Raw genomic sequence first — 27,190 nt, 5'->3', positions numbered from 1 at the left:
ACACTACAACAGAGCTTCCTCCCTCTGAGACTGTTATTAAAGAAAAACAGACTGTAAAAGAACCATCAGTGGTTCCTCTAATTAGTGATATTGATGATAAAGATGATAATGAAAGTATTTTTGAACAACCCAATGATACTGAAGATATTGTCCAAAAACCTGCCAAGTGGGTACATCAAAGACATTCTACTGAAGATATTATTGGAGATGCCAATGCCACAGTTATGACTCGAAGAGAACTTCAGAATGTTTGTCACTATTCATGCTATCTATCTTCAATAAAACCAAAAAATATTTAGGAAGCACTCAGTGAATCAGCTTGGATAAACTCTATGCATGAGGAACTCAATCAGTTTAAAAAGGCAAGAAGTGTGGGAACTTGTTCAAAAACCGACAGGAGTAAACATTGTTGGAACCAAGTGGATCTACAAGAAAAAATCAGACGAATTCGGAACAATTTTCCGAAACAAAGCCAGGCTTGTTTCTCAAGGATATTCTCAAATTGAAGGTATTGATTTTGATGAAACTTTTGCTCTTGTTGCTCGTTTAGAATCTATTAGACTTTCACTTGCTTATGTATGCTATCTTAAGATAAAATTATTTCAAATGGATATTAAGTCTGCATTTTTAAATGGGGATTTAAAAGAAGAAGTTTTCGTAGCTCAACCAAAAGGGTTTGAAGACCCATCGTTCCCAGATCATGTCTTTAAACTTAAGAAGGCCTTGTATGTTCTAAAACAAGCCCAAAGTGTATGACAAGTTGACATCCTTTCTACTTCAAAAAGGATTCTCTAGAGGTGGTGCTGATAAAACTCTTTTCACCAAGTGATGTGGTAAAAATGTTCTTATAGCACAAATATATGTAGATGATATCATATATGGATCCACCTCAAAAACTCTAACAGATGAATTCCTAAATATTATGAGTGGAGAATTCGAAATGACTAATGTCGGAGAATTGTCATACTTTCTTGGTTTGCAAATACAGCAACAAAAAGACAATATTCTTCTTTCTTAAGAAAAATATGCAAGGAACCTTGTTGAGAAATTTGAACTAAACAAGTCAACACGTATGGCAACTCCAATGCCGACTATTGGGAAACTCCAATCCAGTAGAAAATTTTGTTTATCAAAAACTATATAGATCCATGATTGGAAGCTTGTTGTACTTAACTGCGACAAGGTCGGACATTGCCTTCAGTCTGGGATGTTGTGCCAGATTTCAAGTAGACCCTAAAGAATCACACCTTAAAGCTTTAAAACGAATCATAAGATATGTTAATGATATTGTAGATTATGGCCTTTCATACTCTGTGGATACAAACAACAGTATAGTTGCCTATTCAGATGTTGATTGGGCAGGGTGTGTAGAAGATCGGAAAAGCACCTCTGGCGGTTGCTTCTATGTTGGTCAAAATCTTGTTGCTTGGCACAGCAAGAAACAGAATTCACAGTCTTTATCAACTCGTGAAGCATAATACATTGTTGTTGGTACATGTTGTACCCAACTATTATGGATGAAACAGATGCTCATCGACTATGGAATAAATATTTCAACTATGAACATTCTTTGTGATAACTCAAGTGCTATTCGCTTGACTGAGAATCCAGTTGAACATTCTCGTACTAAACACATAGATATTAGATACCACTTAATTAGAGAATTGTATGAGAATGGTGTTATAAAATTAGAGTATGTTCCATCTGAGCGTCAACTATCTGATATTCTTACTAAACCCTTAGATAGAGCAACTTTCAAAAATCTAAGGAAATCCATAGGAATTATCAAGGTACATTAGTACCGTGTGGAACCCTTATGGTTTGGGTGACTTTTTGATTTAGCAGGATTAAGTTCTAGCCCATGTTGGTAGGCTTTATCAAAGGATCATGAGGGGCTCTGGTAGAAACAATATGTGAAAAAGTCACAATATGTTGAATCCGTTTTGGTTTAGCATAAAAGCATATGTGTTTCGACGGTTTTCAACTCTTGCTTGCAATTGTTAAAACCGGTTTTTAACCTTTCTCTGGTAAAGGTTGAGGGTTGTTGTTATTCTTTTGTTTATGCATAAGTATGACAACGTGATGATATTTCAATATCAATTCTCCTTGGACGAAGATGCAAACATATTGGAGAAGTGGATGCGAAATTTGAGGTAACAATCTTGTTAGTTAATTGTTTTCCTGTTTAAGAAAAGCCTGAGTTTATATTATTATATTTGTTGCTTTTGATTAACAAAATCTATTGGGCCTGCAACAAACTCTACGGACCAGGTTTTTGAAAAAGGAAAACGTGAAGATATTTTGAAGGAAGCAGGAGGTACGTGCCAAGGCAAAATCTAGTTCGAATATTGCTGCGCACAGTGCTAGGATGCAACTGCATAAAGTTTTGATTACTAATAGAGAGGTGCATTTATCTAAAGAGGAGCATGAAGTTCTTCTTACAATAACAAAATTTGATATTCAACAATAGTTTGTGAAATATTTATCTTTTCGCAAGGAGTATTGCAAGGAAATACAAGACCAATTAAAAACAATGCAAACTCCAAAGAAGAAAAATAAGAACAAAGGAGGGGGTGGAGGCTCTTAATGTTTTCGTTTGTTAGCTTTTATTGTTATTTTTTTGGGCTTTGTTGCTTATTTTTTGTTAGTTATTTTGTTGTTTTTCACCCCTTTGGTTTATGGGGGTGGGGAGGCCTTGTGCCTCTCATCTTGTAATTCTTGTAATTACGCTTTTTTGCTTAATAAACCTTTTTGACCTAGGAAAAAAAAGATTAACAAAATTTCGGTACAATTGATGTTTATTCCATGTGTGTGTGTGGATGTGTGATTCAATTGGTTCCGGTTAAGAAAAACTATTGTTATCTTGCTTTATTGTGTGGTATCAATTGTTTAGGCTTACAAAATTTCGGTACAATTGATGTTGTGTGTGATTCAATTGGTTCCGGTAAAAACTATTTTTATTTTTTTTTATGGTATCAATTGTTTAGGATTACAAAATTTCGGTGCAATTACGGTGCTTTTAATGTCTATGTTGTTTCAATTGCTTCCGGTTGAGGTGAATAATTATGCAAGTTGATTTATTTTGCTTTGTATGAATTATTTATGGCTTAACGAAATAAAAGGTGTACGGAATGAGTTGTTTAGTCCAATTCGATTCCGAATGAGAGAAACTAAGTTAATTTTGATCTTAGTTAGACTTATCAAAGTGAGGTTTCGGTTATTCAAGTCTAATCTAATGCCTTAACAAGAAATGCTAGTTAACTAACCTAGTACTTTTCTTGTTTAAAATTGAAAGTTCTAAGTTTATGGATAATTAGAACCTGATGAGAAAAATAGAGTTTATCTTTATTTTGGTCTTATCGAATTAAGCGGTTGTTTTTGAACAATCGGTTTAGCAAAAGGACTAAAGTGCTTAATTGATTTTTGGTTTGCTAAATTAAATTGGAAAAATTGTCACGGACAATTGTTTCCTTGATAACATATCAAAATAAAATTACTTGTAGTTTCGGTTTTTGATATTGGTTATCAGAACATGATGTGTGGAACCCTCGTGCCTAACTCTACATGTTGCAAGTCTTTTGAGATTTGTAAGATTCTTTTCGTGTTGTCCTTTATTTTTTCGTTTCTTTGTCATTTTTGTGACAAAAAGGGGAGAAATATATGGAGTAAACAGGTGATACTGGCATTGATTTTATATTGATTGGTATCGCTAAGGAAAAGAACAATGGTGCTTGAATGTTTATCTAACGAAAGAGTGAAAGCACAGACTAAGGGGGTAACATATCATATGAATTGGTATAACAAAGACGTGCAGATTGAATATCTACCTATCTTCCTTAGGGGGAGTATTAGCTTTGTTATTATAATGTCAACATCGACATTTTCAAGGATTGAATGTAAGCATTTTTACTGTGCTGTTGAATTGGGAATCAAGCGGATGTGTAATTAATTCTTGTAATTTGTTTATCCATATGATGTAAGAGTTTTGTCACTAAAATTGACAAAGGGGGAGATTGTTAGAGCATGGCTCGGTTGAACCCACCAAGCGTTGGTATGTCAAGTTTGGTTGTCATATTTTAGTGAATCAAAGCTCATGTTAAGAGTCGCTTGATTATGTACTAGAGTAAACTTCGTATAGGTTAGCTTGAAAGTATTAGGATATGACACATTACAAGTATTGCGAAGTCTTGAAGATGCGAAGAAGCAAGGAGCTACAACGACAACAATCATCCTTCCACTTGAGGTTAGTGATATTTGACTTGAACTGTTTCATTCCCAAACGTATCTTTCAAGTCGTGCATATTGAAAACATAACTGTGAAGCATATTTGAACTCTAGATAGACATAGTATTAAGGAATACAATACGAGGTTTATTGCTTAACCATTAAACTTTGTAGATAAGACATCGCCATAATCATTTGAATGCTATTGTGATTATGTATGGGTATGAGGTGAGGATTTCATCATAGGAAACAATGTTTACATGTGTTCTAAGGAAGTAAGTTCATAAACTTGTTTGTGAACCGAAAAGGAAATTGCCAGGTGTTATTGGTTTTGTTATTCATTGCATATCTTATGAACAACCAATATGTGTGATTCAGTATAACCGCTCACAACTTGTTTGTGTTTTTGGTAGAACTATTCACAAAGGCCTGACTTATGTATTGGTATGAATTTTATTAGTGAAACCGATCTTAAGTAATCATCTTAGATGGTATGAGCGGGTTTGTGTTTTGTTTTACCAAGTATGGGAAAGGGGAACCGATCCTAGTAAGAGGTGCAGTACATCACAAAAGGGAACCGATCCTTGTATGGGGTGCAGCAAGGTTTATAGCAGAAAGGGGAACCTATCCTATGGACATGTGCAACACGCTTTTAGGCAAAGGGGAACCGATCCTATGGATATGTGCAACACATATAAGTTAGATACCATATATATGTGGGGAACCGATCCTAGTACCTAGTCAACCGAATTTTGGAAAGCTAGTGTGACTATGCACAGTACTCACATGGAGGTAGAACCGTTAAACCCATGATTGTGATTGAATGTTGGTTTGATCAATCACATAGTTCTTGAAAGTCAGATGAACCAATTCTAAACTTGTTTGTAAGTGTGGCAAATCGGTTTCAAGGTTGTAAGTGTGAAAGAGAACTTACAAAGTAAGGATGTCGACATACTTTGAACATGTGCTATGAATGTTGTAGTTGCAAGAAATCCTATACTACACCCCTCACATGATTTCATTATTACTCAACTCATTTTTAGATTTACACTCTTAATTTTATTGATCAATCTTTGAATATTCTTACAAGAAAAATAAAGGAATCAAGAATGACCTCTGCTCTAGACTTTCTCTCTCCTATTTACTTGTTTCTTACTTAAAAAAGATCTCTCTCCTTTCTTTACAACTTGAACGACTATTTATAAGGAAATACATAGTGGATGACAGCTAATCTGTCCTTTATTTTCGGATATGGTCTGCGACATTCTCGCAACCTTACAAATGTTAATCTCACAAGCTCTCTAATTTTCGCAGGACTATCACATCTTTCTCGTGATTCTAGATGACGTCGTTTATTGTATCATTTCTGAAATTATTATGCGACACTGTTGTGTTGTGTTGTTGATAATTTCGCTGAGACATTATTGTTGCGAGATTCTGATCCTACATCTTGCCTCTTCTCATATCTTCTCTGCAAAGTAGAGAATGATGTGAGAAATGCGCAGTGTTCATCTCTTCATATTCTGCATTTATCACACGTATTCTTTCTTCCATCTGTTTCTTGACACGTCTTCTGTAACCGCTGCTTTTCAACCGCTCACGTCTTTTCGTCTTAATGGTGTTTATTTCTTCGAGTAAAAAAAATCTCCTTTATATACTCTTCTTACTCTTCTTTCCACTTTCTTTTTACTTTCTTTCTCTTTTTATTCTCTCATCTCTGCAACTCTGTTATTCTTCTGCAAGTTCTGCTACTGTAATTTTTCCCTCTTCAATCTTCTTACTTTATTCATTCCCATACTCTATATTCAATATGCCTCCAAGTGGTCATAGACATGAGAAGAATTTAAAAGATGTCCAAAAAGATCTTGCTGAGAAAGGTTTCACACTCTCTACCATTCCTGGTGAAAGTGCCAGTCAATTCTTTCTGTCAAACTTTTCTCTGATCAGATTGTGATGATCAATCAATCATAATTTCGCTAGGTCAGATTCTCGCAGGTCTCCCCATTCCTCTTTATGACCCAGATCTTCCTCTATTCTATGAAATTCTCGCTCACTCGGGATTTTCGCGAGCTATCTTCCAACTGAGTGGGGACTGCATCCGTCTGATGCTAGAGTTCGCTAACCGTGGTGCTGGTAAAGGATCTCTATACTCCAAAGAACTTAGGGATCCTAAATTCGCAGACTAGAGATAATTGCTGAGAAATACACAGTAGCGAGTTTCTTTGAGAACTATGAACTGATCTCCATGAAGAAAGAGAATACTCGCTGGGGTATTCTTAAAAGAAAAATAACATTGATGAAGCTAAAATTCTCATGCAAGATATTTACTGGCATTCTGGTAAAAACACAACTCCTCGCCAATCCAAAGATGATAAATGGTGTGTTTTTCCTTTAATGCTAAAAGGACCTTACATTGCTGGGTCAAATGTTCTTCCTGCGAATCTCGCTGCTTATCAACCTTGGGTTTTCTCTTGGCCGAGAAGGAGAAAGAGGTATGTTTCTTCCAGTTTAATCACTTTATTTTCTTTATTTGTCTTATTCTTTTATTCTCTAACTCTTGCGACATTCTGCAGATCCAAAAACTGAAAGATAGTATAACAGGACTGGGAAAGCTAGTACTTGTTAGCTCTTCGCTCATACACAGATGAGGTAAGAAATTTCTCTCTATGATTTTAAACAGTGTATTGTTTCTTCTTTCTTATTTTATCTGTGTGTGAAGATTATTGCTGAAATAGAAGAGTCTGCCATGTTGCGAAGATGGTGATAAAGGCAAAGGTGTCTTCGCAGAGAAAAATCAACTGCTCCTCCTTCAAAGAAAAGAAAAGTTGTTCTTCTCTCCTTCAAATATTCCTTCTCATGAAAACTCCGAATGACAAGGATGATGAGAATATGACTTGCTGAAGTGAAGATCTCCACCTGAATCTTCTATGGCTAAGCTCTCTGGCCTCTTTTCTGATTCTTGCAAGGAATGGGAGATAGCAATTCGCTAACACCTGCAAAGCTCTCGCTACAATTTGATGTCCTTTGCTGGATGGTGATAGTTCTCTTCGGAGTTTCTAGATCAGTGACTCCCGACTTCTTGCATTCTCTCAATAGTCTGGTATACTTTATCCTTTTATTTTCTCATTGTTGTAATCAAATTCTCTTTCTATTTAATATTTTTTATATTTTCTCGCAGGCTGGAAAAGCTTCTTTCGCTGTTGCCTCAGAGAGAAGGAGATGAAAATCTTGAAAAGAAGAATCTTCAATTTCGCACAAAGAATGAAGAATTGGAAGCTGAAGTCAAATGTCTTCGCGAGAAAAATAGACAACTAGAAATTGATTCTTCTTCGTATAAGAACAAAATCTCTAGTCTTCAGCAAGCTAATAATCAGCTTTATGGTATGTTACTTTTCTCTTTTCCCTTCATTCATTCATCCTGTTTTTTATCTTATTTAAATGATCCTTTTTGCAGACATTTATGGTCTTTCTGATGAAGCTACCCTTCTTCGTTCATTTCCTAATGCCTTGGATAATGATACCCTTCTTGAGCGTCTTAATAATTCCTTAAATAGTTTCTCAAATGATAATTTCATCTCTTTCTCTGAATGAGCTTAGATCTAAATTTCGCCTCTTAGAAATTGACCATAGATCTAGTTTAGGCTTAGCCAACCGATTTAAGCGTCTCTTTCTTGATTCTAAAGAGAAAACAATGAGTTAAGAACCAAAATTAGCGGTCTCATAGATGATAAGGATCGCATCTCTGATCAAGGTGCTAAGGCTTTGGCGAAATTCCAAGAGACTCTTCTTGAAGTTCAACTTGAACGAGATGAAGCTAGCCGCAAGAACATCGAGCTCTGCGAAAGGGAAAACCAAATTCGTTCTCGTCTTCTTATAAGTAATGAGGATGAATTTGTTTGGGCTGCGAAAATCTTAGATGATGCCAGAAAAGATTTAGGTGTAAATGTTAGTCTCCAAGTTGAGCATACAGCCTTGATTAGAGATATGATTTCTGACAGAGAAGGTTACTAACTGCTCTTCTTTACTAATCTTTTGCTTCTTATGAATTTTCATCAAGTTAATAATTGATTGTCTTTTGCTCGCAGATTCTGAAAGTAGATATCGTGAAAAGATTGAGGAACTCGAAGCTGAAAAGGAGGAACTCGCAAAGAATCTTTCTTCTCGCAACGACAAGTATTCTAGATTAAAGAATCAAATCAAGATCACTGTTGCGAATTTTAAGAATGATGCTATGCATTTTCGCAATCAAACTATCCAAATGGTTTGTGACGATCATAATATCCCCATTCTGATTATCCTTGTCTCTTGGAAGAGATCCCACAGAATACTCCCAGTCTGATTATTTCTGATAGCGAAGCTGATGATGAAGAATCTGATGGTGATGAAGGTTCTGATGGTGATGAAGATTCTGACGCAGACAAGAAGGGAACAAGTCTGATGAAGATAATGAAGGATCAACTAAGAAGTAGTCTTTGTTTCTTTCTTTGATTCTCTGTAATACTTGTACATTTATTCTTTCTGTATATTTGTGTTTCTTTCATTTTGACCTGCATTCATTAAAACAATTCTTCCTTGCAATACAGTTAATCAATATAATCATTAATTTTTGAATCTTTGTGTAAATCTATCATATGGAGACAAATAAATTTTCTAATTTCATTCATTCCCATACTTGCCTCTGTTATTTGATCCAAATGAGAGATTTTATAAATTTTTCTTATTTTATGCCTCAATTTCGCAGTTAATTATGTATAACTTTGCAATCTTATGCGAAGTGAATTTTGATTCTTTTCAAAATCTCATTCCTGTGTGGTCTTATTTTTCCTTCCTAATTAAAGGTCTTATTATGCCACCTCTTGTCATTGCGACAAAATCGCAGGACGTCCTTGCACTTTCATGCAAAAACCCATTGATCTTGCCTTAACTTTTTCTTTTGTATTATGGCCTCTTCAGGAATGTTGCGACAATATGACAGGCCTAAATATTCTTGCGAAAATAAAGCCCCATGACATTGTCGTCTTGCGACGAAATCGCAGGACGTCTTCGCACTTTCATGCGAAAACCCATTGATCTCGTCTTATCTTTTTCTTTTGTATTATTGCCTCTTCAGGATTGTTGCACAAATATGACAAGCCTTAATACCCTTGCGAATAAAAAGCCTCATGACATTTGCGTCTTAAGACACTTATCAGCTCCCTAATGGAGGGTGCCGCCCTTATCTCCCCCCTGGTTGCCCCTTCAAGGAGGCGTACTTCTACCATACAAGGTTAGATCCTCCCATCCAGTCTTAACAACAACCAGTTGTTTTCGCAGCCTCTTATCCCTTTTACCTATAGGGTTTATGGTTACGAGACTGCACCCTAAGTGGGGTTTTCTTCAGGCCGAGTGCAGTATAAGTCAAGACTTGTCAAGAATGGAAAAGTACGCTTCAAACGTCTCTGACACTCTTGACTCAACCGTGTACATCGGCGCCTTGATCAGATCTGCACTCCTTGGGAGAGTCCTTATTACCTTAGTCGCCCAACCTAAGTCATATGCTTAAGCTGAGAATCCAAGGTGCCTCTCCCGGATGGGCTTTATTGACCCCAAATCTTCATGACTCAGGTTCCGGCGGCGGTGTAGCCTTTCCCTGAGCCATGCAACAGGTACCCCCTTATATGACGTACTTTAGGTCTTACATTTGCCTCTTGCGAAATTGTATTCGCGAACTAGGGTGTACGCCATAAAGGTTTTCCCCTTTCTCTTTTGTCATTTTTCTCTGATTGTCTTCTGTAAAATTCATTATCTCTGCGAGAGTCTCGCACATCATCATATTGTATTTGGATTTCGCAATCTCAATTTTGTCATTCAATAAAATGTATTTTTGAGAATTTTACTTATTGCGAGAGTGTCGCAACAACTTAATCATTCATACATTTCTTGTTTTTATTACCTTTGCCATCCTATGCTTCTTTATTATTTTCTGCTACTGCTTCCTTGGTAGTGGTATGTTCATCATTTTTATTCTGCGCTAGCATTAGTTTTGCAACATCTCTTCTTCTTTTCTTTAGATTGCATCCACCATCAACCTCTCACTTTTATGTGTATCTTTGATTTTGTGTCGCCAGTTTTCCTTATTGTTTGCTCTTCCTTCGCAAGATTCTATCTCAGTTTCGTAACACCTCTTTCCTTCAACCCAATCTCCCTTTATGATTCCTACACCGCTGGGGTGAGGGAATTTGATGCACTGGTGGATAGTTGAAGCTACACCTAGAATCCCATGTAGCCAAGGTTGACCAATTAACGCATTGTAGGTTGATTCTACATCAACGACAAAGAATAAGATTTCGGAAGATATTCCCTTCAATGGAATTCGCATAGTAACCTCCCCTTTAGGCTTGTTAGTAGTACCATTAAAACCATATATCTTGTATGTTGATGGTATAAGATCATCATCTCTTCCTCCCATAGTTTTATAAGTATGATAAAATAAGATGTTCACAGAGCTTCTAGTATCGATTAGAACTCTATTAATTTCCCATGAATCTTCAGCTTCATCATCCTCATCTTCTTTCGGTTTTGGATTAATTTCTAATTTTACTACCAATGGATTATCATGAACCTCTTCTCCTTCGGGAATTTCTTCTGCGGTAAAAGAAATGATCTGTTTCTGCCATTCCTCTAGTGGCGAGATTTTCGCAATATTCATAATTTCTCTTCCATCATTAACTCTTGAGAATACTCTACTCAAAACATTGTCATGAAAATCTTCGATTGTCTTATATGAATGTACGATAGAGTGACAGAATAGATTCTTTGTTTTTGCACCAACTTCTATGAAGAATGTTTCCTTCTTTTTCATCTTGTTTACTTTGTGATGCTCTGGTGGTGGTGGAAATGGTTGAGATTGTGGGTGCCCTACCAAAAAGTGGTTTAGTTTTCCTTGATCTATCATTCTCGAAACATAAGTAAGTTAAGAATCTTTTAATTAAGGTTATTAATTTCATTTTGTAGGGAAATTCCAGAATTAGTAATGTGCATTTATTAATTAGATTTACCGAGAGATTTCGATCATTATTTTTGGACAGAGCATTTCCAGGAATTATGAAAACCGAATTTGTGCTTTAATGAATATCTTGAGAATATTTTTGGTTTTGGAAATTCCTTGGTGTCCAAACTTCCTTGTCTATAAATACTTGAAGTTTGCCTTTCTAGCAAACTAATCCTTCGTAACAATAGACTTCCTCTTTTGTTGTTGTTACTGGTGTCGCCGCCTATTCGGAGAGGAGAGTAACCTAATTAGGAGAATTCTCTTACGGCCGCTCAGTTTAAAGTCTTCTTTGGGATTGAGAAGCTCTAGCGTGTACCGTTGGTGGGAAACTAGATAATTGCGGTTTATCTTTTGTTTTCATTTATATTATTGACTAACGCTGGTTGAAATCTGATTGCACCTAGTTTGTTTATTCTTGAGAATCTTCTCTTCTGATATAAGATTCACTCAAACTAGTTCAGAGTTTCGACAGGGATCTTTAGACTGTTGTTAGTTCTAAAGACGATCTTGTGATAATCCATTGTTAACAGACTCCGTTCTGTGCGTTATTGATCACAAGAGATTCAAGTGATTGTGTGCAGGTTTTTATTGAAGATTTAAGAAAATTTGAAGACAAGGAAGATATTGAAGATCTGACTTGGGTTTTATAATCTTTGGTGTGCACAATACTTGTTTTGGTAAAAGAGGATCCAATTAATAATCGGTTTATCCTTGTGGTAGATTGGATTGATTAATTGAGTAGATCGGCATCAACACAATTCTTTGGATTATAAGAGTGTTGTTGGCTTAATATTAAACGATTACTTCGGTAATTGAACATAAGATAGATCTAAGGACCCGATGAAGGAGTTTATGTTAAGATAAACGGAAGAGCCTTTGTCCGACTCATATCACTTGGTTGAATAGAGTTGATACCAAACAGATTTGTTGTTTCTTTACTGTTTGGAATACGAACCAAAGGAATTGTTCCAAGTACGTGACTTATTTATAAGTTGGAGGCGTGGGAATACAGATGGAACTAGGTGAACTATATGTTTAGTTGCTTGGTCTCAACTATACGAAGTTGGTGTAGTTTTGTGTAGCGGCTTAATCCTGAGAGTATTCAATTATGGACAAGGTCCCGGTGTTTTTCTGCATTTGCGGTTTCCTCATTAACAAAATCTTGTTGTGTCATTTACTTTATATTTCCGCATTATAATTGTTTTATTATAATTAAAGTAAATCGCACAAACATTAATTCCTATTAACTTGATAAGCAATCCTATTATGTTTGGTTAAGTCCTAACCTTTGTATCAAGTAAACATACTTCGTTGTTGTACTGTCTCGATCTCGTATCCATATACGATCACACAAAGTGTGAACCGATTAGTTGTATTGTCTCGACTCTGTCCATAGACAATCACTTTCGGAGAAAGGACTTATAGGTAAGAAAAGTTTTAGCTTGAGGTATATTTGGTTACCCTGGCCTTTTTAGTTAATGCATGACTCCACCAACTGTTGTTCAGTCACGTTTGGATCGTGACAATCTAGTGCTTGAATCCTGAATATTTATACGTAATCATTTGGATGCTCGTTGTTTCATTGAAACATTCTTCCTAAGTCTGAGAAGGTGATCCGCTCAGACACGAAGAAATACTTTTTGTAGAAAGCAGTGACCATCTCACAACAGTTTGATATGTTGTTTGGCGCGATGTTGTTGTACCAGGTGTACGCTCTTCCAGTAAGAGACTTTGAGAACTCTTTCAGGCGAAGGACGTGGTTGTATTAGTGCTCTCCCAAAGATTCCAGAAAACGAGAAATGTGTTCGCGAGCGTTACCAGTACCATCATAAAGGGAAAACTGAGGGAGGAGTATCCTCTCGGGAGAGGAACTCTTTGCACATCAGGAGGATACGGAGGTTGATGCTGGTGCAGGTCCACTGGGATTTCCTTGCCTCGATTTTGGAGAAGTCATTCTAGATCTTCACGCGTGATGAAATTGGATGGCTGATTCCTTTCTCTGGAGCGCTCAGGAGCAACACGAACTTCCTCATCTATGAATGCACGTCATATTGAAGTGCTTGCGCCAAGAGCGTTGAAGGTACTCCTTATTGGTTCCGTGGGATGACGTTGTTCTTGCGGTAATCGTTCTGTTAGCGTCTTGAGGAAAGCGAGTATCTCTTTCTGAGTTGAAGCCATGTCTGTCTGGGCCTTAGCGAGAACTTCTTCTCTTTCCATCAAATCGACAATGGTGATAGGGGGTTGGCCTCAACTTGTTCCTCCAGTCTCTCGTCCTGATGGGGGAGTGGTAGTAGCTCTAATAACAGTGGGGGGCGTTACGCTCGAAGAAACATTAGGGGTAGCGGCAGTGGCTCTTGCTCTGGTGATTGGAGGTGTCACACCTAAGTGAATGCTTCCTGCACCGCTGGTGTTGGTGGTTGAAGATATAGTGCCACGAGATGTGTTGATCGTGTTGCTAGGTGGCACATTGGTGTCACCGGCAACAACGTTGATACCAGGGGTGTTGTCAGCGCCAGTAACATCGGGATTTATCGCCGATTCAGACCTAAGATCCACCATCTTGAATTTGATAAAATTGAAATGAAACTGAAGATTGATTTTGCAACCGAGAGATTAACCTCCCACTGTGGTTGCCAGTTGTTTAAGGGAAAAAACTGATTCTACTGTTTTTTGGTAAATTTAGGTGTGTTGATGAGAAACAAATTCAAACCCTAAACAAATGCACTGCACGGGAGTACTTTTAGATTCGACAGATCAATCTTTAAGACTCTGGCCTAAACCAAGAAATCGTCGTTCCAGATTCAATTCGGTCACAAGGTGAAGGAGAAGGGTTGATCTTAGGGAGGGAAGCGAAGAAGGAGTTTGAGATCCGAATGTTGAATTATGAAGGTATGGTTGTTTATGACCTGTGTATCAAAAATGGTTTCTGGCTACTTGTGTTGATAACACATGTGTTTCTGTTTTCAAAATAGATTGAAAACCTATTTATACAAGTCATATTGAGCACACCCCGATCTCTTAGGAAGTGGAGGAAGTTAATTAGTGGAGAGGTGGGTTTTTGCGGAAGGTGGTGATCATCTTGTTTCCGTTATGAGGGAAAATTGATCACACGTTCACCCACTACTCTCATTACTGTTAACCGTCTATTTTTCCTGATACTTTCTCGTAATGGCCGCATTGTACGCCGCACGTTGTAAACCTCCAGACCAATACCTCGGTGAGTATCCCCAGTTTGTGACATGTTTGATGTCTCGAGTGAATGGATCAAGTCATGTGACTTGCCGCTAAAATCAGCACATAGTGCTTTTAGGTTAAATAATAATAAATTATTTGTGAAACCGATTGTTATAAAGCATCGCTTATAATCGATGTACGTAAATATCGCTTTCGAATAAGCAGCTGAAAATAATCGATGTGTTGGAAGCATCACTGTTTTCGAGTTTGATCGAATCAGCCACAGATCGAGTGTCTTAAAAGGGTAGTGCGATCGACCACTTGGGGTGATCGTTCGAGTGCCCTATGGGCGAACTACCACCTGGTCGATCACTCCCTGTGGAAGAGTGATGGCTGACGCTCATAACGCTACTTTGTTAATTTTCTGAGAATAAATCTATACCGTCCGACTAAGCTGGAGAAGTTGGATGGTCGTGATCGATTTGAGGCAGTTGTTCAATGTTGTTGACGCGATTTTGAGGGTTTGGAGGCCGATCGACCAACTCCCTTTTGAGCGAGCGATTCGAGGCGCTGCGTTTGGGTTTGAGTAGGTCGATCGACCATGTACAAAGGTGGGTTGCCAGCGAGCATGCTGACATCCCCTGGGTCACCTAAAATAAAATCTAAGCCACTCAATTCGGTTGGCGAAGTTGGATGGTCGTGATCGATTTGCGGCAATTGTTCAATACCGCAAAGTGATTTTAGGGTTTCTTAAAACAGCGTGTTCACGCTTCTTTGAGCAAACGATTTGATATGCCCTGGCTTTGTCGTGGACAGGTCGATCGACCAAGGGATAAGTTGGGCCGACGGTGAACACGTTGGCACCTCCTTGATCGCTCGAGATGCGATCCAAGCCGTCCAACTAGGTCGGCTAAGTTGGACGGACGCGATGCATCCTTGAGACCCTTTTTGTCAGTCTCGGCTCGTTTGAGCCATTTTATGCGGCGTGAACGCCCATGTTTGGGTCGGCGTTCGAAGCACTCGTGAATGAGCTACATAGGGATCGATTGACTGGGGCATTAGTGGGCCCACTTGTGGTTACTAAGGTGATTACCTAGTTTTGCTAGGAGCAATCCAAGCTTGTTAAATCGCGCGGCCAAATCGTGTGGCCGCGATTATTTTTTGAGACTGATATTAACATTCTAGATTTTCTTTAGGGAATAAATACGTGTTCGATCACGCTAACTTTAATTAAAAAGGTGTGTGAGCGCGTTGATCTCTTTGTTAGAGAAAGATGTAGCATGTATGAGTATTTTTGTGCAGATCCCAATACTGGCACTTCGGGAGATTCATGCTACTCATCTGAGAGTGAGCATTGATCGTCATGTCATGTCAATATTGAGAGTTCAGCTGGGAACATAACACATGCAAATACTAGGAAAGTCATGCATTAGTTAATAATGCTGGCAGAAAATAGAATTCACAGAATATTTGGGATTGCTACTACACACCATTCTGAGTGAATTTCATTTTTATACTGAGTTTCTCAATACATGTATAAGTAAAGAGGTTTGAGCACTCGTTACTTTTAAATGGCCTTTATTCCTTTGCAGGATTACAACGCTAAATATAGGGTTTTACAATTTTGACCCTAAACTAAAAACCACCATCAACAGAGGGAGATTGAAGAAACTATAGCTTTTTGGAACTTTCCTTGGGTGATTGGAGGTGACTTTAATGAAATTCGTTTTGCTCATGATAGAACTTCAGTGGGTGAGTCTACAAATGGTATGAGAAGATTTAACAGATTTATCTCAAGGCATCATCTATTTGATTTTCCTTTAATTGGAGCCTCATATACTTGGACAAACAATCAAATTCAGAGTATAAGAAGTAGAATTGATAGAATTTTAATTTGTCCAGCTTGGGAAATTGTTTATCCTCAAGCAACTCAGCATGCTCTTGCTCGTCCATGTTCTGATCATAATCTTATAGCTCTGATATGTGAAGGGGTGAAGCATTATCCATCTCCATTCCCTTGTGAGTATTATTGGTTTGCACATCTAGATTTTCTTACTTTTGTTAGAGATATGTGGAATTCTTTTGATGTTTCGGGAAGTGTTGGATTTGTCTTTTGCAAAAAGCTTCAATTACTCAAACATCAGTTAAGATTATGGAGCAAAAGAGAGTATGGAGAGGTGGATAGAAGGTTTGAGGATTTGGAGGACATATTTTTGTTGATTTGGATGTAGTAGAGCATAACAATAATGGCTTATCTGATTCTCAATGGAATGAAAGGGTTAAAGCAAGGCAGAAATATTGAAATTTGAGCATCATCAGGGCAGAGAAGTGGATGAGTATAAGTAGAGCTACTTATTTCAAATATTTTGAAGAAAAAAACACTAAATACTTTTACAGACTTGCAAATGACAGAAGGATAAAAAGCTACATTGGTTCTATTAAGGTGGATGGAGTTCTTACCAATTAAATGGAGGAGATAAAGAATGGTATTGTTGCCTTTTTCAGAACATTTTTCAATCTCAACAACAAAGAATTGCTTCTGCAGAAGGTATGCATTTCAATCAAATTTCTGAAGATATGTGCAATTGGTTAGAGAGAGATATTGAGGAAGATGAATGTCTAGCTGCTATCAAACAACTTGGTCAATTCAAGGATCCAGGGGCAGATGGTTTTCCAATTAGATTCTATACTGTTTGTTGGGACATTCTAAAAGCTGATTTTCTCAACATTCTCAAAGAATTACAGGAAAAAATATTCTTGACTGGAGGCTGAAGAATACATTTATTGCTTTGATTCCTAAGAAAGATTGCATAGAGGTGATTAAGGATTTGAGACCTATAAGTCTTATTCATGGGGCCTATAAAATTGTCTATAAAATTTTAGCTGAAAGGTTTAAAGTTACTCTACCTGCTATTATTTCTCAACAACAACCAACTTTTGTAAAAAAGACAAATTTTAGATGGTGTCTTAGTAGCTAATGAGCTCATTGATTCAAGAATTAGGAGAGGAAAACCAGGTTTGTTATGTAAAGTTGATTTTGAGAAAGATTTTGACCATGTGAACTGGAATTTCTTGGATGATATGTTCAAGCTCATGGGGTTTGGAGAAAAATGGAGAAGTTGGATAAAGTGTTATGTTGAATATGTTAGATTTTCAGTGTTGGTGAATGGTAGTGCAGCTGGTTACTCAATAAAGGGATTAGGCAAGGAGACCCATTTCACCTTTTCTTTTCTTATTAGTTGGAGAAGCTCTCACTTTGATGATTAAAAAATCTCAAGAAGAAGGTCTTATTTCTGGTTTTCAAACTAAGGAAGATGGTATTATGGCCAGTCATTTGCAATTTGCAGATGACACTCTTATTTTTCTTGATGCAGATGTATATCAAGTTAAAAACCTGAGATTAATTCTTCTTTTATTTGAGTTGCTAACTAGATTGAAGATTAATTTTGCCAAAAGTCAGATTTTTAGAGTTGCTTATGATGGTGATTTAACTATCTTCTCTTCTCTTCTGGGTTGCCATAGTGGTACTCTGCCTACAACATACCTTAGTTTTCCATTAGGTGATAAATGTTGTGGAGTAGATAAATGGGACAGAATCATTGAGAAGTTTATTGCTAAACTTGCTGGGTGGAAGAAGATTTTACTCTCTAGAGCAAGTAAGATCACTTTGATTAATAGTGTTCTTAGTAGTATTCCTATTTAGTACATGTCTCTTTTTGAGATGCCTGTTTCAGTCATTAAGAAATTAGAGAAAATCATGAGAGATTTTTTGTGGAATTATAACAAAGGGAAGAAGAAGATTCATTTGGTTAAATGGAGATCTTTATGCATAAGAAAAAAGTTGGGTGGTCTTGGGATTAAAAGCTTGAAGCAGATGAACAAAGCTTTACTCTCAAAATGGACTTGGAGGTTTGTTCATTTGTTTAGTCCATTTGGTTCCGGATAAGAGAAACTAAGTTAATTCTGATCTTAGTTAAACTTATGAATCGGAGATTCGGTTATTCAAGTCTAATCGAATTCCTTGACAAGAAAAACTAGTTAACTAAGCTAGTGTTTTTCTTTTCTAAAGGGAAAGGTCTAAGTTATTTTATGGAATAATTAGAGCCTGATAAGAGAAATAGAGTTAATTTTGATCTCTGTTTGTGTCTTATCAAAATAAGCGATTGTACATACACAATCGGTTCGCAAAATAATTAAGTTATCTTAGTCGGTTTGTCGGACTAAAGAGAAAATTGCTTCAGGCAATTATTTCCTTGATAACATACTAAAGCTAAATTACTTTTGTAGATTCGGTTTAGTATTGGTTATCTAAAATGGTATGTGAAACCCTCGTGCTTAACTCTTATAGGTTGTACAAGTCTTATGCATTTGTAAGATCCTTTCGGTTTGTCCTTTTGTTTGCTCCTACCTTAGTCATTTTTGTGACAAAAAGGGGGAGAAATATATGGAGTAAACAAGTGATTTTTAATCACTTGGAAAAGATATATGTGTTTAAACATTATATCTAACGAAATAGTAAAGCATAAACTAAGGGGTAGAAACATATTATCATGCTGGGTAGTATTTCATACTACAAAAGGGAAATAACAAAGATGTTCAGATTGAATATTTACCTAGATTTCCTTTAGGGGGAGTAAAAGCTTTTATTATTAAAATGTCAACAACGTATTTATTTTTTGAATGTATGCAGGTTATTGTGTTGTTAAAACTTGGAATCAAGCATATGAAGAATGAGTTATTTTGTAATTCGTTTATCTCCATATGTAATAGAGTTTTGTCACCAAAATTGACAAAGGGGGAGATTGTTAGAGAATAGCTCGGTTGAGCCCACCAAGCGTTGGTATGTCAAGTTTGGTTGTCATATTTTAGTATCAAAACTCATTTAGAGTCGCTTGATTAAATACTAGAGTCAACTTCGTTTAGGTTAGACTAGAAAGTCTAGGAATGTTGAGACGTACAAGTATTACTACGAATACATGAAGAATGTGAAGAAGTAACGGCTACAACGAGGATATCATCCTTCCTCTTGAGGTTAGTAATATTAACTTTATCTTTTATCCATTCCTAACGTATCTTTCAAGTCGAATTATATTGAAAACATTACATGCGAAGTTGTATATATAGTACTCTAGTGGTTAGACTAGGTCATATCATTATGATCAAGTGTCAAGGAACTTACTGAATTACGAAATATAAACGATTTTATTTTGGAACTTCATAAATACGACATCAACATAATCTTTGTATTTAGTTACTTGATTATGTGTAATATATAGGTATGATTTCACCCTAGGAAATAATATTTTATAACATTTGTATAAAGGAAGTACATATATGAACTTGTTTCATAATCGAAAGGAAATCATGATTGGTCAGGTTCTTTATTGAATATCTTTTGAATTACCAATACAAGATGACAAGGTAGAACCTATATTAACTTGTTGAGATTTGATGCATAACCGGTCATAGCCTATACTGTGTAACATGTTGTAATCGGTCACAAGCTACTTTGTGAAGCATGGTATAACCGGCCACAAGCTACATTGAGAAGTTAGTTGTAATCGGTCACAAGCTACATTTTGGAAGCAAGGTGTAACCGACCACAAGCTAATTTGGGAATTTAGTTGTAATCGGTCACACGTTACTTTGGGAACCAATGTGTAACTGGTCACAAGCTAACTCGGGAAGTAAGGTGTAACTGATCACAAGCAACCTATGGGAAGCAAGGTGTAACCGGTCACAACCTAGTTTGGGAAGCATGGTATAACCGATCACAACTTACATTGTGAGTTATGGTAGAACTGATCCCAAAGAGCAAAATCGAGTTTCCAATATTCACATTTCTTTTTATGTTTTGTATGAAGATTGGAATTAGGGTTTGCTAAGAAACTTCTGGACGTCGATATTATTTGAACGTGTACATAACTCTTATCATTAATTGTTCAAAGATATTCCTTAATACTCAAGGTGATCCCGTACCGAAAAATTGAAAAGCATTTAATTATTATTTTCATAATATATGTTTTAATTACCAGCAATTAATGCATATCCTCTGGAAAATATTATTAGTTAATGTGCTAGACTAATAATAGAAGTTTTCTAAGGGAGTTTCCGGAAATATGGTTTAGTATTTAATTGGAAATAGGAAAACCAAAATTAGGTACTTTAATGTTAATATCTTGAGAATGTTTTCGGTTTTGGAATTTCCTTGTTTTCCAAACAACCTTGGTCTATAAATACCCGAGTTTGCATTTCTTGCAAACTATCCTAAGAGCCGGGAAAACTTCATTCTTGTTGTTTCTGGTGGAGCCGTCTATCCAGAGAGAAAAGTACCTTAATTAGGCGAAATCTCTTACGACCGCTCGTTTAAATACTTTTGTGGGATCAAGAAGCTCTACGAGTACCGTTGGTGGGAAACTTGGTAGGTTCTAACTTGTCATCTTGTATTGGTCATTCAAGAAATATTCAATAAAGAACCTGACCAATCATGATTTATTTTCGATTATGAAAAAAGTTCATATATGTACTTCCTTTAAATAAATGTTATAAAACATTGTTTCCTAGGGTGAAATCATACCTATATCTTACACATAATCAAGTAACTAAATACAAAGATTATGTTGATGTTGTATTTAGGAAGTTCCAAAAGATAAGCGTTTATACTTCGTAATTCAATAAGTTCCTAGACACTTTGATCATAATAATATAACCAAGTTTAACAACTAGAGTATTTTGTATACAGCTTCGCATGTTATGTTTTCTATATAATCCGACTTGAAAGATACGTTAGGAATGGAAACAAGATCAAGTAAATATTACTAACCTCAAGTGGAACGATGATATCTTCGTTGTAGTCGTTACTTCTTCACATTCTTCAGGTCTTCGGAATAATACTTATACATCTCAACATTCCTAGACTTTCTTGTCCAACCTAAACGAAGTTGACTCTAGTATTTAGTCAAGCGACTCTATATGAGTTTTGATACTAAAATATAACAACCAAACTTGACATACCAACGCTTGGTGGGTTCAACCGAGTTATGCTCTAACAAATGTAATTAAGTCATCCAAAGTAAAATCAAGGTGGGAAATCCTAATATGATATGCAATACAAGAAAAAATATATAAAAAGGATAGAGAATATAAAACCAATGGGTTTCCTCCTATTTAGTTTAACGTCCTCAAACTGACCTTCTTGTTATCGGCCATACACCAACAATCTGAAATCTGGTAGTCTGACTAGAAAATATCTGCATTTCTAACAACAGCTTCACAAAAATGTTAGCACAATATATAAATATTGAAGCTATCACTTTATTGAAGTTTCCACCGCATTTAGTCCTTTCTACACTCGGTAGTGGATAGAGAATATAAAATAAGGGAACTTCGTCGGGTTCCTCTCAGTGAACCTGCACATCAAGTGGTGGATACTTAGAAGTAAAATAATCCGTTAAAACTTTGGAAGCACACAACTCAAATTCTAAGTGAGGTATTTTCCTAAAAGTCGGGTTAACAACTCTTTGATAATCTACTTCGATTTGATGGAAATGATCAATAGATATAAAATATGCAAATGATTAGACAAACCTTGTATCAGATCCTCATATTTCTTAATTAACAATGAATTATTTACCTCAATTATATCGTGGTCCTCTATCAAACTCTTCAAGTGCATTTCTTTATCAGTTTTTTTTAGAGCACTGCTCGGTCGAACTCGCAAGCGTTGCTATCTCAAGCTTGTTTATCAAGTTTAGTTGATCAAAACTAGAAACTTGATTTCTAGTCTACTTATAGTTATGTCTTGGATTATGATAGAATGTGTAGTTGAGCTTTAAACTTCACGGCGTTCATCGATTGAAGACGAAGATCTACCGAGGAGAGCTTAGAGGACCTTCATCAATAAAAGGTATGTGGAGACTAAAACTTATCTATCACTCAGAAGTCTATTCTATTTTATCTTCTAATGAGACTAAGTCGTATAACTATATATACTTTTATATTACGCACATTTGATATTTCGAGCTGAGTTTACCTCGCTTATCTGTTTCTCGAAATATGTGTTGGAAGATTTTTGCTTTAACTATGTTCATCATTATTCTTGATGAGGTTAGTTGGAAACAATTTATTTGTTGGAAACTAAATATTTTTTTTTTGATAAGTCAAAAATGTATTAATAAATATCAAAATTTACAGAAGAAGTTTACAAGAAAAGAGGTCAGAAAACCCCAAAAACTTGTAAACTATTTGAAACTAAAAATAACTTCTCCAGAAGCCAAAAAAGCTCAAGAGACTCATAACTAAAATAAGAACAAAGAAAAAAGACAAAATGCCTAAATTTCTTCAAAACCTCAAACTCAAGTGTCTCCACCTTTATTTTTCTTCTTTGGAGTGTTCATTCTTTTTAATTGATCTTTTGTATCCTTGATGTACTCCTTTCTAAAAGAAGAATCCTTTAAATATTTTTGTTGAATATCAAATTTTGTAATTGTACAAAAAATCTCTCGTTCTTTTTTTGTTAACTGAGTAGATAAATTAGCACTCACCTTGGGATGTGCTTCCTTACCAATATTTGCAAGCCCATAATTTACTTGCAAGCCCAAAACTTCTGAGCAAACAGAGTCTGTGTACTTTACAGCCTCTTCACGAACAGAATCCAATTGAGTTTGGAAATTCGTATATTCATTGGAGTCTTGTAGCACACTAAAATTGTTCGGAGATAACACTCCAGAACTATTTAGTTTACCTAACGAAAAATTCTTATGAGTTTTCTTAGCTCTCTCCATATTATCACGCGCCTTCAACAAATCTTCTAAATCCTGTTCCATTTGTATTCCTAGCTCCAAAGCATTATGCTCATCAGCACTTAGTTCAATACCATGATCAACTTTAGCCTTGAGACGTGTAATATTATTCATAATGTTATCTAGATTAACATCCACAGGAATTTGTTCCACAACATTAGTTGGCCTGCCATGTTCATCCTGCGCCTTGGATTGCATAAACACCTTGTTTACAAGGTTATCCGAACTGGATGCAACTGGAGTAAACTCATTAGCAGTGCTTTGTACAACATCTGCTAGTGATGTAGGGTACGTATTGTCACCCGCACCCCCATTTACATTGTGTCGTGCTTCCTGCCAATTATTTCCAACAACTGCAGCATTCTCAACTTCTTTGCTAGAAGATTTAGAGTTACATACCTTTCTCCATTGCTGTTTTGGAGGACCTTTAGCCAGTTGTTTAGCATGTTTATTTTTCCTGCAATCCACATCCATATGACCAATGATTTTACACTGTGAACAGAACTTTGGATGTTTTGGAATGTCAATAACCTGCCAGAAATCTCTACCACCAGCCGTAACATGAATAGCATCAGTAGCATCATGTTCAGAAAAATCAATATCTATGAGAACAGCTGCAAAGTGGCCATATTCATGATTTAGAGTTTTTGAATCTACCACAATTGGATTTCCCAGGGATTTACCCATAGAAAGCAACGACTTATCAACCCAAAACTCCATTGGCAACCCAGGAAATCTAACCCAAACTGTTGCAAGAGAAGTATATTATTTGTCAGCGTCAAAACCAGGGTACCATTCAATGAATCGAAGTTGATGATTATCAACCATCCAACCATCTTCAGAGAAAACCCTATCTTTATCTTCTTGAGACAAAAGCTTGATAATGAAAAACCCACAGTTCAAAGGAACAAATTGAACACGTCCTTGCCCTAGTTTCCATTGTTGTTCAAGGGAGTCTTTAACATAGTTAAAATCAGAACCCTTGAATTCAATACGGCCAATAAGGCTGAAACGCCAAATCTCACAAGCCTCAACGAATAAATCTTGAGATATTTCAACAGCCGGCTTTTCATCTTTTGTTGTAAGATTTGGAAGAGAATTCAAATCCACAGAAGTAATAACATGCGACTTATTATTCATAATCCGTTCAGAAAAAGTTAGGGTTTTGGTACCCTTAACTTTATCCGCATAAGAAACTGCTGAATTAACAGTGTTGATTGGATTCAGATCATGGTTTTCCCCCATTATTGATCATCCAAAGATGATCAACAAAGGAAAAAAAACCGAATGATTTAAGTAAAAAAAGAAAAAAAAAACTTTGTGTTTTTCCTAAACCCTAAAAATCGCCAGAGCTACTTTTTAACATCCTTATGAACCCGCAAGAAATAACAACAAAATAACGATAAAAGCTGGAAAACTAAATATTAAGTCAAAAGACGATCATGTGAAAATTTCCTTGAAACATCTTACATGATTTGTGTGAGACAATCATTTGATGTCGACTTGGAAAGTTTTGTATTGATCATTCGATCACTTGAAAATTACTTGAAGCTAATGGTTTGTGCGAGACAACCATTTTCTTCTTCCAAGGATGTTTCAATGATTGAAATGGGAGTTTAGAACAATTAACCATGTCTGGATACAACATGGTATGCATACCTAGTATGCGAACTGTATTGTTATAATTCAAGTCCGGGAATCTTGTTTGCGTACCTAGTATGCGAACGATTTTACCTGTAAAGGTCCGAGAACCTTGTTTACGTACCTAGTATGTGTACGGTTTCACCTGAGTTAGGTCCGGGACGGCTGTTCGCGTACCTGGTTTGTGAACGGCTGGACAAGGCCAAGGTCTAGAGCTGTTGTTCGCGTACCTGGTTTGCAAACACATTGGTTAAGTTCTAACATTGGTTAAGTATGATTCTCATACTCATGAACTAAAACATTTATGAATTAAGGAATTCAATGTTTGCAAACCGTGGCTTAATGTTCATGAATTGATTCTTGTATAAGTACTTTGTAGAATTAAGAATCAATCCGATTTTGTTTCAACTTGTTCATATATATTTCTATGAGATAGTGAACAATTGAACAACTCTATTTGAAACACAATTACATTCATTTGATTATCTTTCATGATTGATTGATCATCATATTTCATTTAGAAGTGTTAGATGAATGTGGTTAAGACAAAAGTGCTCAGACGGCTAACTTCGGTTAACTGTTATTGAGCCAACTCAATATACACGTTTAGGTACGGTTACCCATATCTAAATGAAGGTATATTTCATTTGTGTGTAACAAGCTAAGACCATATAACAGTGGAGATTGATTGCTTTATTCTTAAGCAGACTTAGCCTGAATCTTAAATCAGGAGTTCATCTAACAGTGAATATTGAATGCTTTGTTACTAAGTTATCGTAGCTTTGATTATAAGTAACCTTGATTTGAAAGACTATATAAGGGAGAACTCTAGCAATGGAGAAACCTAATCCCCACACTTATGTGTGTTCCTAGTTGCATACTAGAGTCGATTCTCCTTTAACCTAGGTTTTTACCAAAACCATATTAGGTTAACGACTTAAAGACTTCATTGGGATTCGTGAAGCCAGATCCAACTATTTTCTTTGTAGTTACGTATTCTGATCTTACTTGTTCTATCGCGTTGAGTACTATCTTCTCTAAGATTTTCTCGAGATTTATCTCCGATATGTAAGATATAAAAAGTAATCACAACATTTCTTCGTCTCAGACTCTTGTGATTCTGAAATAATTTTTTCTGTCAATCTGGGTTATTGTGAGGTGGTTGATATTTCTAGCCTTCTCTTTGGGAGTATAAGACCGGATTATCAATTGGTTCCTGTTCACCTTGATTTATCAAAAGACGGAACAAAAACCGAATAAAGAATAGACATATCTGTGGGAGATAGATTTGTTTATACGTCTTCGACTTTGGGTCTTGGAAACTCTTAGTTGTGGGTGAGATCAGCTAAGGGAATCAAGTGCCCATAATCCGGCGTGGTTCTGGAGGCGTAAGGAACACGACTGTACCTTAATTGGTGTAAGACTTTGTTAGGTCTCAAGTACATTCCAGTCCGAAGTTAACTTGTAGTAGGCTAGTGTCTGTAGCGGCTTAATACAGTGTGTTGTTAAAATTTGAACTAAGTCCCGGGGTTTTTCTGCATTTGCAGTTTCCTCGTTAACAAAATTTCTGGTGTATGTGTTATTTATTTTCCGCATTATATTTTTTATATAATTGAAATATCACAGGTTGTCCGTTGTTCAATCAGTTGATAAACCCAACCTTGTTTCTTGGATATAACTTGATTGACAATTGGGCATTGGTCTTTGGTACCGTCCAAGTTATTTCTCATATCAATCAGGCTCGCTGATTATTATCTGTTTAATTTACTGATTGTATTGAGAAAGAGATAAAGCTCTTTGATATATCTCTTGATCGGGCTCGCTTTTAAGTTGGTCCTCTTAGAATTCTATTGGAGTTTAGTCCATACAAATTTCCGAACGAATTATTGGGTGTGGTTTTTATACCCCCGCTTTTCAATTGGTATCAAAGCGGGAAAACACGCTAAAACCTCATAAGTCTGTGTTGGTAGCAATTTGACTCTATGGACAGAATGCTATCTCTATAAACGTACCGCCAGTCTTCGATGGCTGGAATTACTTATGGTGGAAAATTTTGATATGCGTGCCTTTCTTCAAGCGCGTGATTTTCAATCATGGGTTCATGTTGTTAATGGCTAAATCCTCCATTAGTTACAGTAAACGGTGTAACTGTTACAAAGGATATTGGTGAGTATGATCTTGTCGAGACTCTCGCTGTAAAGCCAAATTCTGACGGATTAAATGCTATCATCCATGCCATTACCCCAGATTTTCAGCACCATGTAACTATGTGCACTCGGTCTAAAGATGCTTGGGATATCTTAGAAACCGTATTTGAATG

The 27,190-nt window shown here is 36.4% G+C and overlaps 1 protein-coding gene across 1 annotated transcript; it reads left to right on the top strand.

Moving 5' to 3' along the window:
* The first annotated feature begins 17,687 nt into the window (after positions 1-17,687).
* LOC113279428 lies at positions 17,688-18,131 on the top strand. The gene has a single exon (XM_026528124.1). The coding sequence runs from the start codon at positions 17,688-17,690 to the stop codon at positions 18,129-18,131; it is 444 nt and encodes a 147-aa protein (XP_026383909.1).
* Positions 18,132-27,190: the final 9,059 nt, after the last annotated feature.

Source organism: Papaver somniferum, chromosome 5 (assembly GCF_003573695.1).
Source record: "Papaver somniferum cultivar HN1 chromosome 5, ASM357369v1, whole genome shotgun sequence".
NCBI lineage: Eukaryota > Viridiplantae > Streptophyta > Magnoliopsida > Ranunculales > Papaveraceae > Papaver > Papaver somniferum.
This window is presented reverse-complemented; position numbering and strand designations above follow the sequence as displayed.